The sequence below is a fragment of the Erythrolamprus reginae genome, chromosome 11 (assembly GCF_031021105.1).
Source record: "Erythrolamprus reginae isolate rEryReg1 chromosome 11, rEryReg1.hap1, whole genome shotgun sequence".
NCBI lineage: Eukaryota > Metazoa > Chordata > Lepidosauria > Squamata > Dipsadidae > Erythrolamprus > Erythrolamprus reginae.
In genome coordinates this window covers 13,164,687-13,184,443 of record NC_091960.1, presented here as the reverse complement: position 1 = coordinate 13,184,443, position 19,757 = coordinate 13,164,687, and the positions used below count along the sequence as shown (strand labels likewise).

General features: G+C 40.6%; 1 protein-coding gene across 2 annotated transcripts in view; it reads right to left on the bottom strand.

Moving 5' to 3' along the window:
• Positions 1-19,738, bottom strand: part of EYA3 (EYA transcriptional coactivator and phosphatase 3) — a 34,318-nt gene extending 14,580 nt beyond the window's left edge. Inside the window, exons 1-10 of one of the 2 annotated variants that reach the window (XM_070764883.1) lie at positions 19,520-19,644; positions 15,966-16,064; positions 14,015-14,058; positions 13,609-13,688; positions 13,295-13,361; positions 12,225-12,367; positions 10,112-10,249; positions 6,657-6,739; positions 4,155-4,338; positions 166-305 (exon numbers count right to left, since the gene is read on the bottom strand). In XM_070764883.1, the coding sequence (XP_070620984.1) occupies positions 166-305; positions 4,155-4,338; positions 6,657-6,739; positions 10,112-10,249; positions 12,225-12,367; positions 13,295-13,361; positions 13,609-13,688; positions 14,015-14,058; positions 15,966-15,998 (912 nt within the window). In that variant the 5' untranslated portion in view covers positions 15,999-16,064; positions 19,520-19,644. Of the gene's footprint in view, positions 1-165; positions 306-4,154; positions 4,339-6,656; positions 6,740-10,111; positions 10,250-12,224; positions 12,368-13,294; positions 13,362-13,608; positions 13,689-14,014; positions 14,059-15,965; positions 16,065-19,519 lie in introns of both variants that reach the window. The other variant, XM_070764882.1, reaches the window with a different exon arrangement.
• Positions 19,739-19,757: the final 19 nt, after the last annotated feature.

Below are 19,757 nucleotides of genomic sequence, written 5' to 3'. Positions count from 1 at the left end.
TGATAAAGAGAAAGTTAAGCAGACCAATTGTCCCCTTATATTATTCACCTCGCAGATTACAATGGCCTAACTTTACCACCTTTCCATTGATTCAAACTTCCGAGACTTAAAAAAAGAGGGAGAGAGGGAGAAAGAAATTGAGGGAGAAAAATAGCAAACACAAACTTCAAGCTCATTGTCCTGCGGTGAAGAAGCATCTGCTTTCCTCTTGCCTCTGTTTTTTGGAGTCATGTTTCTCCTAGATTGCTCATCTACATGTTTACTTGCAGTTGCTCTCGGCAATGATGGACTGGTAGATGGATCACCTAGAAGAAAAAGAAGGGCCAATTTTTATGTATATTGTGCCTTCAATACCGTATTCCAATGCAGTTTATATAATTCAAATGAACAACCTTTTTTTAAAAAAAAACTAATAAAGAAAATAAGCAAGTAAACAACCATGTACAACTGAAAAAAGATAATAAAAGGGTGTTGAAAATAATGAAAGCATAAAAATTTTAAAGACATTATAGCAATAGCTCTTAGACTTGTATACATAGAAACATAGAAGTCTGACGGCAGAAAAAGACCTCATGGTCCATCTAGTCTGCCCTTATACTATTTCCTGTATTTTATCCTACAATGGATATATGTTTATCCCAGGCATGTTTAAATTCAGTTACTGTGGATTTACCAACCACGTCTGCTGGAAGTTTGTTCCAAGGATCTACTACTCTTTCAGTGAAATAATATTTTCTCACGTTGCTTTTGATCTTTCCCCCAACTAACTTCAGATTGTGTCCCCTTGTCCTTGTGTTCACTTTCCTATTAAAAACACTTCCCTCCTGAAACTTATTTAACCCTTTAACATATTTAAATGTTTCGATCATGTCCCCCCTTTTCCTTCTGTCCTCCAGACTATAGAGATAGAGTTCATTAAGTCTTTCCTGATACGTTTTATGCTTAAGACCTTCCACCATTCTTGTAGCCCATCTCTGGACCCGTTCAGTTTTGTCAATATCTTTTTGTAGGTGAGGTCTCCAGAACTGAACACAGTACAGTATTCCAAATGTGGTCTCACCAGCGCTCTATATAAGGGGATCACAATCTCCCTCTTCACTACCACTTCCTAGTGCTTTTTAGCCCTCTCTAACCAAGTTTACAGAATAAGCATGTTGACCCAAATTATCTGAATCCTCATTTTACTGACTTCGGAAGGATAGAAGGCTGACTCAACCTTCTGCCGGTCAGGATTGAACTCTTGGAAGTGGGCAGGATTTGTCTGCAATACTGCATTCTAACCACTGTGCCACATGAAAAATCTACAAAAAGCATCATGACTCCCCATTGGGAAAGTGTTCTTAGAATGAGATGCTTTCTAAGGAGGCATTAGCTTTTATTTTCCAGCTATGGCATCTGCAGCACTTTCTAGATTTTGCTCTAGCAGTGTAATAACTTTATTTAAAAGTACACCCACTCTGTTCTGTCTGGGTCCCCCCAGACGCCAACACCAACTAAAAAGAGTATCCAAACACACTGATAAAAAGCAAAGGCAGTTTATATACTGGAAAGCAAACACAGGTAACAAAAACTGTTCTTACAGACAGGAACGTTATGAAGCTTCATAGAGGTTTCACGACGGCCAGGTAATAAAACAGGATTCTTGCTGGCAAAAACAACACTGGAGGTAATAAAACCCACGCCTCCCCCAACTCTTCAGCCTTCGAAGCCACAAGCCAGGATCAGAGACGCCAAGAATCGAAGCAAGGTCACAGAACTCCCAATTGATAGCTCTCCACAATACAGTAAGGGCTGGCCTGCCTTTTCAACCCTGCTGAGGAGAACCACACCCAAACCCAGCTGTTATCAATTCAGGGATGGAAATACCTTGCTAATTGGCCCCTTCTTTGGGCTGCCCATCTCTGCCTCATATCTATGATAGCCTGGGCGTCTTCATCTAATGAATCCAGGCTACTCGCAGGGGAGAGCCCTCCCCCCGGGGGTCTCAGGCTGCTCTCCCTCCTCCTCTTCCTCTTCTGCCTGGTCCTCCCCCTCCTGTTCATCATCCTCCCCCCTGAGCATGGATCCGGCAGAGTTCCAGCCGTTCCCTGAGGAGCCTCAGGCTGAATCACAACACACTCCCTCCTTTTCTAAAACGTTATCTTGTAATATTGCAAAGCAGCATGTAGAAACTTTAATCATCTGGACTTCAGAACGAGCGGAGATGACAACCCAATTATTCAAGGTGATGGGAAAAATCTGCAATGAACATCAAAATAATTTATCCTAATGGGGTGTCTGAGCAACAAAATGATGGAAAGCAGTAGTAACTTTGAATGAGAACTTGAGTTAAAATTCTTGCTGGTTAACTCAACGGGAAACTATTCTCTCAATTTCAGGGGTCCTCCGACAGGAGAACTCTTCTTCCTGGTTCAGTTCCAAATCATCAATAAAAAGAATAGGCACTGCTAGGAACAGCATAAATGTGAGACCAATAACAGCACGCAGTGTTGGCCTCCTCCAAGTCCCATCGATGCAGGATGACAGGACGCAGGGCAGGGCCTTCTCTGTTGCTGTCCGGGCTCTGTGGAATCCACGACACCCCCCCCCCCCCCCACGATGTCTGTACTGCTCCCACCCTACTGGCCTTCCGTAAGGCCACAAAGACCTGGCTTTGCGGGCAGGGCTGGGGGCCATTAATTGACATCTATCATGGTCAAATTATATGAATGCAGCTGCGAGAGCAATCATGGGCTTCCCAAGGCATGCCCATGTTACACCAACACTCCGCAGTCTGCATTGGTTGCCTATCAGTTTCCGGTCACAATTCAAAGTGTTGGTTATGACCTATAAAGCCCTTCATGGCATCGGACCAAAATATCTCCGGGACCGCCTTCTGCCGCACGAATCCCAGCGACCAGTTAGGTCCCACAGAGTTGGCCTTCTCCAGGTCCCGTTGACTAAACAATGTCATTTGGCGGGACCCAGCGGAAGAGCCTTCTCTGTGGCGGCCCCGACCCTCTGGAACCAACTCCCCCCAGAGATCAGAATTGCCCCCACCCTCCTCGCCTTTCGCAAGCTTCTTAAAACCCACCTCTGTCACCAGGCATGGGGGAACTGAGATATGCCCTTCCCCCTAGGCCTATACAATTTATGCATGGTATGTTTGTGTGTATGTTTGGTTTTTTAAATTAGGGTTTTAAAAATTATTTTAAATATTGGATTTGTTATATGTTGTTTCACTATTGTTTTTAGCCGCCCCGAGTCTGCGGAGAGGGGCGGCATACAAATCTAATAAATAAATGAATAAACAAATGGTATGCATGCATGCTGATTGGATAGTTTGACTATGGATTTTAATTAGGGTTTTATAGTTTTAGACTGTATATTTGATTTCTTTTCATTGTACAGTGGTACCTCAAGATACGAACCCCTCGTCTTACGAACAACTCGTGATACGAACCTGGGGTTCAGAAAATTTTTGCCTCTTCTTACGAACTTTTTTCGAGTTACGAACCGGCGTTCGGAGACTGCTGGGAAGCCGCGCGGCTGTTTTAAAAGGTGACAGCCGGGCGGCGCGGCTTCCCAGAAGCCTCCCGAACGCCGGTTCGTAACTCGAAAAAAGTTCGTAAGAAGAGGCAAAATTTTTCTGAACCCCGGGTTCGGTTCGGGAGGTTGCTGGGAAGCCCCCCAGCCCGGCTGTCACCTTTTAAAACAGCCGCGCGGCTTCCCAGCAGGCGCCGAAAGCCGTTTTTTTCCGGGGGTTTTTTTGGTTGCACGGATTAATTGACTTTACATTGTTTCCTATGGGAAACAATGTTTCGTCTTACGAACCTTTCGTCTTACAAACCTCCTCCTTGCACCAATTAAGTTAGTATCATGAGGTATTACTGTATTTGTAATTTTATATTGTTGTAAGCTGCCCAGAGTCCTTCCGGATTGGGCAGCATAGAAGTCTAAATGAATGAATGAATGAATGAATGAATGCACTTTTACGGTACAACACAATATACAGTTGAGCCCCTGTAGCCTCCTGCCACCCTCTAGCTCCAGGATATTGGCTGAGGGAATTCTGGAAGTTGAAATCCACAAATCTTAAAAGTTGCTGAGGTTAAGAAATACCAATCTAAAAAGCATTTACAAATCGACCCACACACACACCGCCCTGAGTTTACCAGAGGAAAGTCTCTGCACCGTCTGGGTAGGCACCATGGCATTTGATTTTTCAGAAGGATAGCTGGCAGATGTCAACGTGTTGGTCTCTGTGCTGCTGTCTGCTGGTGCTATCACGCCAAAACTTGAACTGGGATAATACGGCTGGTACTGACTTTGGCCAAGGATGGTGTACGTAGGATACTCCTTCAAGATAAAAATCAAGAACTGAAAGAGGGCAAAGGATGGGGGCAAACATGCAGTTGCCAAGTGCTAAAAGAATCTTAACGTCAATCTGTCTTTGTGTTGCTACATCCCAACGAAGGCAAGTACAACTCTCAACAGCCTATATAGTCTACAGCAGTGATTTTCAACCTTTTTTGAGCCGTGGCACATTTTTTACATTTACAAAACCATGGGGCACATTGAGGGGGGGAGCGGTTAAAAAAAGTTTGGACAAAAAAATTCTCTCTCTCTCTCTTCCTCCCTTTCGCTCTATTTCTCTCTCCCTCCCTCTTTCTCTCCCTTCCTCTTTTCTCTCTCTCTCTCCATCCCTCTTTCTTTCTTTCTTCTTTCCTCTTTTTTGCTCTCTTTCTCTCTCCCTCCCTCCCTCTATGTCTTTCTCTCTCCCATCTTCCCTCCCTCCCTCTCTTTCTCTCTCTTTCTTTCTTTCTCTCTTGCTCTCTCTCTTGCTTGCTTTCTCTCTCATTCTCTTTCTTTTTCTCTCTCTTTCTTTCTTTCTCTCTCTCTTTCTTTCTTTCTCTCTTTCTTTCTTTCTCTCTTGTTTTCTTTCTCTCTCGCTCGCTTGCTTGCTTTCTCTCCCTCTTGCTCTTTCTTTCTCTCTCTCTTGTTTTCTTTCTCTCTCTGAGCTTCGCGGCACACCTGACCATGTCTCATGGCACACTAGTGTGCCGCGGCACACTGGTTGAAAAACACTGGTCTACAGAGAGGGGCGGCATACAAATCTAATTAATTAATTAATTAATTAATTAAAAAGAAAGAAAGAAAGAAAGAAAGAAAGGATGATGGCAGGTTAGCTAAAGTGAGGGACGAGGGAAGCACATTCAATTTTGCAAGATTCTAGCTATTTCAGTAAAAAGAGTTTTAGACAGTGATGAAATCCATTTTTTTTACTACTGGTTCTGTAGGTATGGCTTGGTGCATGGCACGGGAAGGATACTGCATAAACCCCATTCTCTCCCCAGTCCTGGGGGGAAGGATATTGCAAAATCTCCATTGTCACCCCACTCTGGGGCCAGTCAGCCTTTGCCGGTTCTCTGAACTACTCAAAATTTCCACTGTTGGTTCTCCAAACTACTCAAAGTTTCTGCTACCGGTTCTCAAGAACCTGTGAAAAGCGGCTGGATTTCGCCACTGGTTTTAGACTTATGTGGCATTAGTTTCTTAGTATGGCCTACCCTATAGGGCAGCCATAACAAATACTGTATGGGTGTGATATATAATTGCCTTCTTCTAGGAATTTTTAAATTTTATCATCTAGACCAGGGGTCCCCAACCTTGGCAACTTTAAGATTTGTGTACTTCAACTCCCAGAATTCCGCAGTCAGCTGAAGTACACAAGTCTTAAAGTTGCCAAGGTTGGGGATTTCTGATCTAGACTAAAGCTACAGACCTTGGATTTCTTAATAATAGCCCATAATAATAACCAGGGCCAAACATGCTTAGCATTTTTAGATTTCAGACAAAATGATGGAAAGCAGTGAGCCACGAAAGGACTGTATAGAACTCTACACTGCTTTTAAACAAGTCACCTGGAGCTAGCATAATTCTAAAGCAAATTCACTTCGCAGTGGAATTATGCTACATATTTAAACTTTGCAGTAGTCGCTGACCTAACAAACTTTATTTTGTTCTGTAAACATCATCTTTATCCTCCTATTGCTTCTTAGGTATATTGGATAACAACTCTTATGCCCAGCAAGGTTTTGGAAACTAGCTGATTTTAAATACAATTAACAAGTAAGTAATTTTTTAAAAAAAATCGGAATTGGAACCTTAAGGCTGAATTAAGCAGGCCTAGGACAACTTGCCACAGTCAAATTGCAGTGGCCAACTCGCATGGGACAAGAGTTACGCTAGTATCAAAGAAATAGTGGAATAGAATCATTAAAGGAATCAAAAGGAGGGACAGAATGAAATGTGAACGACATATATAATTGAATGATATATATAATTAAATCAAATTGCTGAATTGTCCCACGACGAGTTAGCCTTGGTGAGTTGTCCTATGGCGAGTTGGCCATCGCAAGCTGGCTGCGGCAAGCTGTTCCATTGCAAAATCAAACTAATGCTTCTCGAATCTTTTTTTCTGAAAATCTGAACTGGTCAGCATTGTGACAAATAACACAGGAAAAGACAGCAAAATTCATGTCTCAGGTTGGATACTTACACATTTCATAAAATCAAAATTATACTCTCATATCATCCAGTTGCTAAATATACTGGAGTATGGGATGAAATACATTACGACGAACAGGGTAACTAATACTGGAAGATTATTTTACCTGTTGTGAGATGCTGGCGGTGGCCGGTGAAATATTGACAGCAGGTGACGAAGTGGAAATTGAGTTGGCATTGGTACTTGAAGCTGTGGGAAATTCAGAAGACTGTGTATTAATACATGTGATTAAAATGTGGAGGATTGTTAAAACTACCTAATTTGTGGGGTGGGTGGGTGGAACATTGCTAAGATCTTTAGTTTATACTATGTTTCCCTTCATCAAAGGAATTCACAGAAACATTGGACAAGATGTTGACATCACACCTATGACATCACCATGCAGCTGTTCTTCCTTTTCAAAATAAGTACAGTGTTCCCTCGATTTTCGCGGGTTCAAACTTCGTGAATAGCCTATACCACGGTTTTTCAAAAAATATTAATTAAAAAAATACTTCGTGGTTTTTTTCCTATACCACGGTTTTTCCCACCCAAGGACGTCATATGTCATTGCCAAACTAATAACTTTTGCAAATAAATAACAAAAAAAATAATTATTGTTAATAATTATGTTTATAAATATCAGGATCCCTAAGTGTCTTATTTAATGGTGAGTACCAGTAATAATGGTGAGTAAATGGTTGTTAAGGGAATGGGAAATTGCAACTTAGGGGTTTAAAGTGTTAAGGGAAGGCTTGTGATACTGTCCATAGCCAAAAATGGTGTATTTACTTCCGCATCTCTACTTTGCGGAAATTCGACTTTTGCGGGCAGTCTCGGAACGCATCCCCTGCGGAAATCGAGGGAACACTGTAAATGCCTTTTGATTTTACTTTTAAAAAGTGCTATATGAATGTAATTTGCTCTTCTCACAAATACATTCCAAAAACCCACAGCATAATACACTAGTTGTATTAAGTTCTGACATTTAAGTGTATAAATGTATACAAGTTAATCTAAGAATGAGTGATGTACCCTGTTTTCCCCAGAATAAGACATCCCCATATAATAATCCCAATCGGACATTTGAGTGCATGGCCAATAAGGCCAAGCACTTATTCAAGGGTTCAAAAAATATAAGATGGGGTCTTGTTTGGGGGGAAATGCGGTATAAGCCAATGAAAACTATCTCCAAACAAACATAAATGGGAAACCTTTTCTAATTTTTTGCTAAATGTCAGGCAACATATTTTCTATAGCATGGTGGAGCTTTAAATCCAAAATACATAGAGAACATCAGTTTAGGAAACTGCAATGTGTAGGATTTCACTGGTACCTGGAAGTCACATTACTAATTTGTCCCATTGGTTTCAGTGAAACCCACTGTGGCTGATTTTGCTTGGATCAACATCATTACCATTCTGGCTGCTTCCAAGAGGGCTGGAACTTAAAAGAGGGCCGCTGCAAACAGGTGGACAATGTCACTTTATGAGTAGGTCTTTTCAGAACTACTATCCCCCAAAATAAATCAACAGGGCATCCAAATCAGAAATGGCCTTAGGAAAACTAAGTACGCTTAATAACAAGTATAAACTGGAAAAAGAAAAATGGAACCTGGAAGACCCCTAAGAGACTGGTATGAAGGGAACCCTTTAAATAGGACAACTTTCCTCATTATATAAAGATGCACTATAGTACATGTTGTTCCACGTTGCACATCATGCTGATTATTAATTATTGCAACACACAACAGATTTGTTAATTTGTTCCATTCCAGATCCAAGCCAGAGTTTGGCAAGCTTAAATCCACTGGAAGCAAAAGCCATTAAGATGGTCCACTCTAGGATCAGATAAAAGAACCACCTCTTTGTGAAGAAGTTCAGTGCTGAAGTGATTATAAGCTAATGGAAACTGCCTCTTTATCCCAAACAACAGCCCCCTGCAACTCCCAAGAGGATTTTGAAGTAAACAATTTAATCTTTCAAGTGGATGACCTACTTCAATACAATAATTATTTTATTTCATCAAAGCTATAGCCCACTGGTAGCTTGAAACTTACAGTTCTTAATTAACTAATGAAAAACAAACATGCACACACACACATTATTGTTCCTATCATTCTGCAAACTGACACAATCCACTTAGGGATGCTCCTTTCAGGTAAGATGTACTACAACAATCTGACTTCATTTCCTTCCTACTTCTGCAGGGTATCAAATATTGCTTAGGGTTTTTTTTGTTTGTATGTATGCCACAATGTCATAAAACACTCCGCAGTCTGCAATGGTTGCCGATCAATTTCCTGTCACAATTCAAAGTGTTGGTTATGACCTATAAAGCCCTTCATGGCACCAGACCAGATTATCTCAGGGACCGCCTTCTGCCGCACGAATCCCAGTGACCTGTTAGGTCCCACAGAGTGGGTCTTCTCCGGGTCCTGTCAACTAAACAATGCCGCTTGGCGGGACCCAGGGGAAGAGCCTTCTCTGTGGCGGCCCCGGCCCTCTGGAACCAACTCCCCCCAGAAATTAAAATTGCCCCCCACCCTCCTTGCCTTTCGTAAGCTACTTAAAACCCACCTCTGCCGCCAGGCATGGGGGAATTGAGATACTCTTTCCCCCTAGGCCTTTACAATTTTATGCATGGTATGTCTGTATGTATGTTTGGTTTTTATATTAATGGGTTTTTAATTGTTTTTATTATTGGATTATTATTGTACGCTGTGTTATTATTGCTGTTAGCTGCCCCGAGTCTCTGGAGAGGGACGGCATACAAATCCAATAAATAAATAAATAAATAAATAAAAAAAATAAAATAAGTCTGGAAAGCACTCCAGTTTTTCCTTGCTTGCAATTAGTCAAAGCGATCTGCTCATTGATAGCTAAAGTCACTTACAGCTATGTCGTATTTTTAAATGCAATGTACCATCACATATATCTAAATCATATTCAGCCCATTCAACGACCTGAGGGTTTTCTTTTAATGATAACTGTTTATTAGAAACCAAAAGCACATTCTATTCCTTGCAATTTAACAGCAGGTTGAGTAAATGACCTGAATAGTTCTGTCACAATTTGGAAAACTTCTCATGGATTTTAATGATGATTGCATATTTATTTATTTATTCATTTATTCATTCATTCATTCATTCATTCATTCATTCATTATTTATTTATTTATTTATTCATTCATTCAACAATATGCTTATTGTTGAGCGAAACCAAGTTACTGCCAGTTGATAAAGCTAACCTTTATGCATTTCTTGTATCCTAAGCACAGGGCAAAAACACTGCATGCTGAACGAGATTATTATCACCACTGTTTTTTAGCACTTGTATGCATGCACATGTCCCATACCCCTGGATGATTTCTCCCCATTTCTATAAGGGTTTTGGAAAGCAGAGCATGGTAAAATTCACCTGAGAGAGGAGAGGAGCAGGCAAATGGTGAGCAAGAGAGGTGGCAGAAGCAGAGTTCGCCAAGCAAAGAGAAGCATGCACAAAACACAGACAAAAAACGTGCTGGCCTCTTAACCAGGTTACAGGAAGAGGTATGTAAATAAAAAACCATGCCGACCTTTACCTTGAATAGGGTAAGAATAATGTGCTGGGCTGGATTGGCTTGTGGTTAACCCTGTAGTGCAGGTAAGAACACTGTGCTGACTTGGAGATGGAGTCTGAATTAAACCACTCTCAGGTTTCATACCTGGCCACAGTGCACCTGAATCAGATAAATTGCACCCATTATACACAAAGCTGGCTGTGGTCAGCCAGGCCACCAAATTCTTCTCGCCGATGTGAACAAGTGACAACAATTGCCGCCTACAAGTAGAGAGCTGTTAAATGTGCAAGTCTGAGGTCTAAGCCTGGAGAAGCGGGGAAGGGAGTGAAGCGGCAGGATCAAGGAAGAAGGGAAAAAAGAAAGCTAGACAATAAATCAGAAGAGATGCAATAAGGTTAATTCCCAAGCTTTCCTAAGAAAAGAGAATTGTGCAGGCACTGCTGACCAGACTCTTCCTAAGCTCAATGCCTCTGGATTACTCGTGTTTTCCCTACAGCAAGCCATCGTGACTCAATTGGACAGATTTACAAGAGAGATGCTTCCTTCCATAATTGCTCTGGGGCAAACAACAGGTGGGAGAGATTCTAAATTCACTCAGCTGATAATTACTGTTGCATGATATATCATAGATGAGTACATGGTACGGATGCCTACAGGAGTACATCAAAGAGTGCAGCCTTCAGAATAAAACAAAACAAATGACACTGAATTAGCCAATTTATACTCTTATTACATAAAATGCAACAGGGCCCATTTCTCTTCTGCAATCTTCCTGAGAGCCGTGATGGTGCAGTGGTTAGAGTGCAGTATTCCAGGCTAACTCTGCCCAAAACCAGGAGTTTGATCCTGATCAGCTCAAGGTTGTCTTAGCCTCCCATCCTTCCAAGGTTGGTAAAATGAGTACCCAGATTATTGGAGGCAATATGCTGATTTTGTAAACTGCTTACTGTAAAGCATTATGAATGAAGTGGTATGCAGTGGTACCTCTAGCTACAAACGCCTCTACTTACGAACTTTTCTAGATAAGAATTGGGTGTTCAAGATTTTCCCCCCCTCTTCTCAAGAACCCTTTTCCACTTACAAACCCAAGCCTCCAAAACTGTAACCGGAAAAGGCAGGGAGAAGCCTCCATGGGCCTCTCTAGGAATCTCCTGGGAGGAAACAGGGCCGGAAAAGGTGGGGAGAAGCCTCTGTGGGGCCTCTCTTGGAATCTCCTGGGAGGAAACAGGGCCGGAAAAGGTGGGGAGAAGCCTCTGTGGGGCCTCTCTAGGAATCTCCTGGGAGGAAACAGGCCCTCCACCCTCCCTGTGGTTTCCCCAATCGCACACATTATTTGCTTTTACATTGATTCCTATGGGAAAAATTGCTTCTTCTTACAAACCTTTCTACTTAAGAACCTGGTCACGGAACAAATTAAGTTCGTAAGTAGAGGTGCCACTGTATAAGTCTGAATGCTATTGCTATGTAAGATCCCTTCTATTCCTGTCATCTGTTGACAATTGTGGCTGGGTTCAGACATCTATTTCTTTTCTGCCATCTCAAGTGTCCCTAAAGGACTTTGGACAGCTTACACAGAAGAAGTCTGAGATACAGGTAATCCTTGACTTACAACAGTTCATTTAGTGACCAAAGTTACAACGGCATTGAAAAAGTGACTTATGAGCTTATTTCACACTTATGTCTGTTTGAACATCCCCATAGCCACATGATCAAAATTCAGAAGCTTGGTAACTGACTCATCTTTATGACGGTTGCAGGTTGTTCTGGGATCATGTGATCAACTTTTGCCACTTTTTGACAAGCCAAGTCCATGGGGAAGCAGGATTCACTTAATAATCATGTTACTAACTTAGTAACCACACTGATTCACTTAAGAACTGTAGCAAGAAAGGTCAATGGGACAAAACTCAATTAAGCAATGTCTCAGCAACAGAAGATTTGGGGCTCAATTGTGATTGTCAGTCAAAGATTACCTGTTTCAAAAATTATGCAATGTGCATGTTCTAAGCTTATACATAATCGAAATGTACCTATGTGTAAAACAGTTAAAGCACTTTAGAGAGGACACCTTACATGTAACAGCAAAACCTCTCAGATGACTGCAAGGCCCTATATAGGTCCCGGTCAACCTTACCAAAAGGAGGTAGTCCATAGGCTTGGGTTGTCTGGGGATAAACAGCGTATGTCTGGGACTGTGGTAGGGTTTGATACTGAGTCTGCCCAGAATAAGAGGCCATCGTCTCAGAAACAGGTACAGAAAGGACGTGTGCATATGGCCTACATAAAAATAAAATGAAAAACACCTTGTTCATATGGGATGTTGTTACATTAACAGGGAAAACTCTCACCTTGCAACACAATAGTGACTCAATAATATTAAAACAGCAGCCATGGAAAGAACAAAGGAGGGGTGCTAATCACCTGACCTCCTTTTCCTCTCAACACTTGATCTCTTCATAAGGAAGGAAACTGTAGATTTGGGTAATGTCATGGCTGCCAGAGAACCTTGAGACAATAACTAACAATATACAGTGGTTCCTCAACATACGAGTTTAATTCGTTCCAGACCCGAGCTCGTAAGTCGATCAACTCGCATCTCGAACGAATGCCTTTAGACTTTGTTTTTCGCGCCGAGATAACCAGAAGGAAGGAGATTCTTGCGCCACCTAGTGGAAGCTCGGCTTGTATCCTGAATTTGAGCTCGGGTGTCGAACAGAAATTTCGCTCGCGTCGCGGCTCGTAACTTGGAATACTCGCATGTGGAGCAGCTCGTATCTAGAGGTACCACTGTATCGCCTCCTAGATCTATTGCTGAATGCTCTGCCTTCCTTCTGGGTTGTGCACAGATTAGTGAAGCTTTCTATGTTCTGTGCCATCCTGAATTCCATGCAGTCCAAATTACAGATTGATTCCAATTAAGAAATGTTTATACCCAAGACTTGCTTAGTCTTGGGTATATATGTGCATGCAAGGCAAAGACAGCCATGAATTCTTAGGTCAAATATTCCCACCTAGTCGGAAAAGAAGGATGGAGAGGCTTCAAACAACAAAGCCACTCACCGCTAACAGTTCCTTTGGGGCCTATGCATACAGATGCCATAGTACTCAGGGGGAAAAAAGGTGTATTATGAAATTAAACATCTATATGAGCCAAACATTCCTGATGTGACCTTTTGCAGAAACAAGCAACTTAGTACAACTTACTTTGCAGAATACATCTGTGAGGTATAGTCATTTGATGACCTTGAGATGTAGTCAGTGCATGGCATGACTGCAAAATACAATATGTAAAAAGGACCTTAAATTATTATTTAACACAAACTGTGACATTAATGTGTGCGGCTGTCTTTAAGTGTAATTTGCATTAGGTTTCTACGAACATTAAAAAAAAACATTTAAGGAAGATTCAAGCAAAACCAAATCAAACAATCAAATAAGGGCTATGTTACAGACACAATTCAGGTGCCAAACACCCACTAGTTCTCCTAATCAACTTGGGAGATAAAGAAACCACTTACTTTGATTAGATACAGGCAAGTTTGAAGCAAGGCTTGAAGATTCAGGCTTTTGATCATTACTGTCCGAGCTACTCACTGGCCTGAAAAATGAAGTCAAACACTGAAGTACTTATAAATCATTGTCACATCCATTAAATATTGTTATCATCACAAACATATGCTAATTGTCTTAAAACTGTATGCAATACCCATGTTTTAAAGCATATTTTAGCCAAAATTCTCTAAAATTCTGAAATCATAAGGGGATGATGACAAGGATTAACAGACTTGTCACATCCAATCTAAACTTAATGAAAAAGGTAAGAAACACATTCCAAACTACAATTTGGCATGTAAAAAAACCTAGAGAAACCTACAAAAATTAGATGGTTTATTTAATTTCTTTTTTAATTGAAGAATTGCATACCTTAATAATTGTTCTCCTGATTCCTGCATCTTAGCCTTTTTTATCTGCAGAAATAAGTATGATATGAGGTTATTCAATTTGATAGCAAATAAAAACTCTTAACTATGAGTAACAGTATGAGTTACAAACGCTGAGTTGAGACATAACAGGAATGAAGATTTATGACAGCAATTTTTAGGTCTGCATACTTCTCTCATTCATATACTTTTCCCTGAATGTAAAATGACAGTTTCTGTTTTTAAATTTAATTCCCAGTAATGTTCATACTTATTAGCAAGGGTAAGCCAAAGCGACCAGTTTGCAAAAATCACAATTAACAAAATCTAGTTTCATGGAAAAGGTGTGTAAACCCAAAAGTTTTTTTCTCCAGGAAGGGAATAAAGGTAATACACATGTCCACATTTTGTCAATTCTCAAAGCTTTTTTCTTTTTCCTGAATCTGTCTGGACAGAAAGATCAAGATTTAGAAGGTTTCATATTCTGGTCTATGGAGGACAGTTCTACTTCTAATTTGATAGACTACAACTAAGGACCATTCTCTCCCGTTATTTCCAACTGATTCTTAAACAAAAGCAATCCTCTACCACATGCTAACTATGGTCTCAAAAAATCCCTGTACTTGCATTGATATGGCCAGGATGATGAGTTGTTGCAAAGTAGGATTTTGCTCTACAGTTATCAACTCAAAAGAAGGAAAACTCCCATCCATCTTTTAAATGAAGAAGCATCTATTAATGCTGCAAAGATCTTTTTTGTGATTTCTGAAAAGAAACACATCTGTGCATTTGCTGCCAAAATATTTCAGGTCCACTGTTTCTCCCTCTACCTTTCAGAATTTGATAAATATCTGTTTATTGTAAGGGGGATTTGAGGTGAAATACAAAAAGTCAAGAGGTGTTTGCTATAGGTTTCCTGTTCTTCCTGAGACTCTTTACTGGGATAGCGCATTGCTATTAGCAATTGGTTAAATACTAACTATGAGAATGGTTTTTCATTTGGCATTTTACATAAAATGGCTTGCCATCACGGCTGCTAAGGCCATGATGTCGAACCCATGGCATATGTACCCCAAATGGCACGCAGAGCCTTCTCTGCAGGCACGCCAGCCATCCCCCCAGCCCAACTCCACCGCTCATCCATGCACGCCTCCAGTCAACCAGTTTGTCTCTTCCACAGATGCATGGAGGCAGGGCGCATGTGGGGACCACGTTCGCATATGGGGGCTGCATGCTTGAGGGCGCTGGCATTGCATTTTTGGGGCGCATGCATGTGTGCGCCCTCCCTGTGCCATTTTGGACCTGGAAGGCTTCCTGCACCAACTTGGAAGCCAAAATGGGGCACGGGGGGCATATGCATGTGGGGGGGACATGTGCACACGCATGGGGACACACACACTCATATGCGGGGTGGGGCGCATGCATGCACGGGAGCTGCTCGCATTAAATTTTAGGGAATTGCTTGCCCTGCAACTTTGGTCACTTGGCACCAAAAAGTTTAGCCATCACTGACCTAAGATATCTTAATTCATCCTTATTATGGCCAGTAGACAAGAATAAATAGAAACATTACTTATTTAGAAAATTTACTCCCCATTTTTCATAATTAAAATATGATGCCAAAGAGATGATACAAAAACCAATCGAAACACAGAAGTATGGAAGTTGCACTGCATTGCTAGGGCTTCATTGATTTCATCCAACTCTTTTTCTTTTACAGTGGTTGGCAGAGATTTAGAATTCTGAGAAATTCAAATGATGGAATTAGACAGGTAACTAGTTTTGCATATGGAAATATTAGCAAGCCATTCTTTTCTTCCCAACTGTATATATGTGCTGCATTTCTTTTTTTTACTCCTGCAAACAAAAGATACATAAGCTATTCTCTAGCAAATTCCATAGAAAGAAAAAAGGATCTTTTTTTCTCGCTTTTGTTGTTCCTTTTATATACTCACTGGCTGTTCTGCTAAATCTTGTACCTCTTCCATGGAGGCGAGCTTTTTCAAAAGTGCTCCAATGTGAAGAATGGATGTCTTTCTCTCTGCCTTCAAAACCTGTAATAGACAATCTCCATGTGTTTGGGGGAACTGCTTATCATTTTTGCTATCAGTCCCTTTAGCCATTTAATGTCATTTGTAGTCAAATCTTGGCTTTACCAATATATATAGAGAAACTATATGGGAAAAAGCAAGGATTTTCCATTAAGCCTCAAGCTACAGCAGGTAAGATAATGCAAGTGAGGTAGCACCTCATTTCCATTGCATTGTTTTGTTACTTGCGTTTACTTAACAGCAGTTTTGTAATACAAACATGACCTTAAGGAGAAGTACAAACATCAGTATTTTGTCTATTTGAAAAATAGATTAAAAAATAAAATATGCAATTCCAAATGTTCAAGCATACAGGGAATCTCTCTTCTTCAGATTAAAAGACCAAAGTCACAACGTAATAAAAATTATAAAACTGAACTCTTCATGGTATAACACAGAGGTTTTCAAACTTGGCAACTTTAAGACTTATGGACTTTAACACACAGAATTCTCCAGCCAGCTGTGTTCCTAAAAGTTTTAAAATTGCCAAGTTTGGAGATCCCTGGTATAACATAACCATCAGACAAATACTGCTTTTTCCATGATACAAAGTCCTTGATAGAAGAAATGCCAGACAGTACCAAGCTGTTTATTACATATCATAGAGACAAACTAATATTTTTACTTGGCCTTTTCTTTGTCTTTGCCTATTTCAACAACTTTAAATGAAATTTAATTTCAAAATATTTTATTTCTATGAAATCCTTCCTCAAGAAAACTCTAGGAAGGTTCATACGATGCAAGTTGAAAATGTAACTATAAAACGCCACAATACCAATATAGTAAATATGTTTAACAGCCATAAACAAATATGATATTACAATCCCTACTTTCAATATCTGAAAAAACTGTTATAATACAGTGTGCAAAAATATTGAAAGGGGGGGATTACCTGATGCTTAAAAAAGTAATGATTATAAGTGAACCTGCTTGGAAACACTTTTAAAATTAACGTTTTACAATAAAAAGTTTTTTTACTCCTTTCCTAGGTGTCAGCTGATGACTTACAAACATTTATTATAATAAAAGCAAGAAGACAAGATTCATAATCCGAATAAGATTTCTGCTTGCCCTGACTCACTGCAGAAAAATTAAAACCAAAAAACAGCTTAACAACATATCTGTTGCAAATCTTATTAATTTATACATTCACTTAAAATAATCATTTTGTACTGCGAGCAAGGTTGTAAGCTTCCTTATCAGCAATATGCCATTGCATTAGGATCTTTACCAACAATCTATTTTTAAATTTTAATTATGAATGCTTTTTAAACAGTTAATTTAAAATCATGTTTTGTATAAAACTGTATTCGACATAAATTTATTTTGGCTGATGCAATCTTATGCCTCTAGAATTCTTAACTCCCCAAAAAACACAATTCAAAACAAACCCAACCCACCCCCCAAAGATTCTTAACTATGAATCACAGAGATTAATGGGATTTATTCCCAGATAACATAACTGCAGAGCTTTTTTGAATGAGAAAGTTCTCATTAAAATAAAATTAAATACAAATGCCTGAAAATTAATGTCTATGGAGACTCTCAGTCATCCATTCTTTGTCCTAAAAATTAACATATTGCCTGCAATGTGATGGCGAAGTAAGTTCAGAGCTATTCACATTTTCACTCTTGTTTGTCTTAGAATTAGAAAGAGTCCCATGCTAACAGTTCATAGAAACATAGAAAAAATGTGTTAGTGTCTGCCATAAACAAGCTGGTAATATTTTCAAATTTTTAGTTGCCTGTACCAAATATGTTTTTCTTACTTATTCCAATGTTACTGAGAAATTTCAATGAATCAATAATGCCCACTATAAAATATTCCGGAGGTTACTAAGGAACTTGCTCATCTAAAAAATCTACTTTACTGCTTCATGCCAATTTCCAGTTTTTTAAAGATATTTTTGTACAGGAATAGCTGTAAATATAAGGTGAGTGGCCAAGCATATGCACCAATGATAAATTCCTTGTATGTCCAATCACACTTGGCCAATAAAGAATTCTATTCTATTAGAATATAAATTTAAAAATTAAAAAGTCATGACAACACTACATGTCCAACATGTTTTTAATTTAATTTATTTGACTTCTATGCTGCCCAATCCCACAATTGTTTTAATGTAGGAAGTAATAACACTGCGCACTAAGTGCTTTTATTCCTTCTGCTGACTCTGAAATCAGTACAGCCCATTTATCATTTGGATAGAAAGAGTACAGATAGACAAATTTCCCATGGTGTTAGGAACTAAAGCTTCTATTCTGGTACCTTGGAATATATTTTTACAATCTGACCAATCAGGCGTTTACAGTGGGGGCGTCCCTCTGACTTCCTGCCAATCAGCTTAAAGCTCTGTTGGGAGAATTGGCGCTAGACTTATGGTTGGGGGTCACCACAACATGAGGACCTGTATTAAGGGGTTGCGGCATTAGAAAGGTTGAGAACCACTGCATCAAAGGGCCACCACCTCCAATATACACCAAATATACACCAATTTGGTGTACAATATACACCAAATCAACATGATTAAATAAATACAAAATTATGTATTGTGGTTAGGCCCCACAGAGTCAGCCTTCTCCAGGTCCCTCAGCCAGACAATGTTGGCTGGCGGGACCTAGGAGAAGAGCCTTCTCTGGAACAAATTTCCTCGAGAGATACATACAGCCCCTTCCCTCCTGGTCTTTCATAAAGCTCTGAAGACCTATCTCTGCAGGCGAGCATGGGGGCCATGAGTGATGAGATTGTCTCCGGCCAATATATCGGCCAGTATGATTGAATTGGATGAATGTGTATGACTGCATACAGGTTTTTACATATTTTTTTCGTAATTTGTATAATCCTTTTATAGTAATTTAGATTTATTATTGTTACATTTATTAGTATTAGTAGTAGTATTAGTATTATTTATTAGATTTGTATGCCGCCCTGAATCACCTCAAGAAGTGCAGCATAGAAATCAAGTAAGTAAATAAATAAATAATATACCCACACAATGTGACATAACCACCAATTAAGTAACCTTCTCGGGCTAACATACTACGTTAAGTCCAGGTTTTCACTAGAAAATCATCGCCAACAGACCTTTTCCCTGCTCCATGCATTGGACTTCCCTTTCAAAGCCATCAAAACGGGGTAGGGGGGAGGTTGACGGGGAGGGGGGGGATCAGCAGTGTCACCGCATCACGTGGCGGGGAGTTCCACAAGTTGCGAGGCCCGTCCCGCGCAGGCACTCCACCGCCGCCTCCTCTCCCGGTGCAGCAGGTGAACGAGCCCCTCCCACCCGCCCTCTCTTCTCCCTCCCCCACATTCAGGGGAGCAAAGAACCCCCACTGGGCGGGACCGCCACGGCCACCGGCCCGCGCGCCGATCCCGCGAGAAGGGAAAGAGGAAAGCTGAAGCTCCTTTTTTCTCTCACCGTGAGGAGACCTTTGCGGAGCCGGCCTTGGCGCCCGGTGACATGGTTGGAGTTGATGGCGACGATGACAACCACCGCTCCGGCGACGAGCTGGGTTCCCAAACAGGACGACAAACTTCCTCTCTCCCCTCACCCAAAAAATAAAAAAAGAAAGAAAGAAAGAGAACGGAAAGGAACCCCTTTCGGCAAGCCTCCGCTGGGCTGGGACCCGGAAGCGGAAATTCCTTGCCGGAAGTGA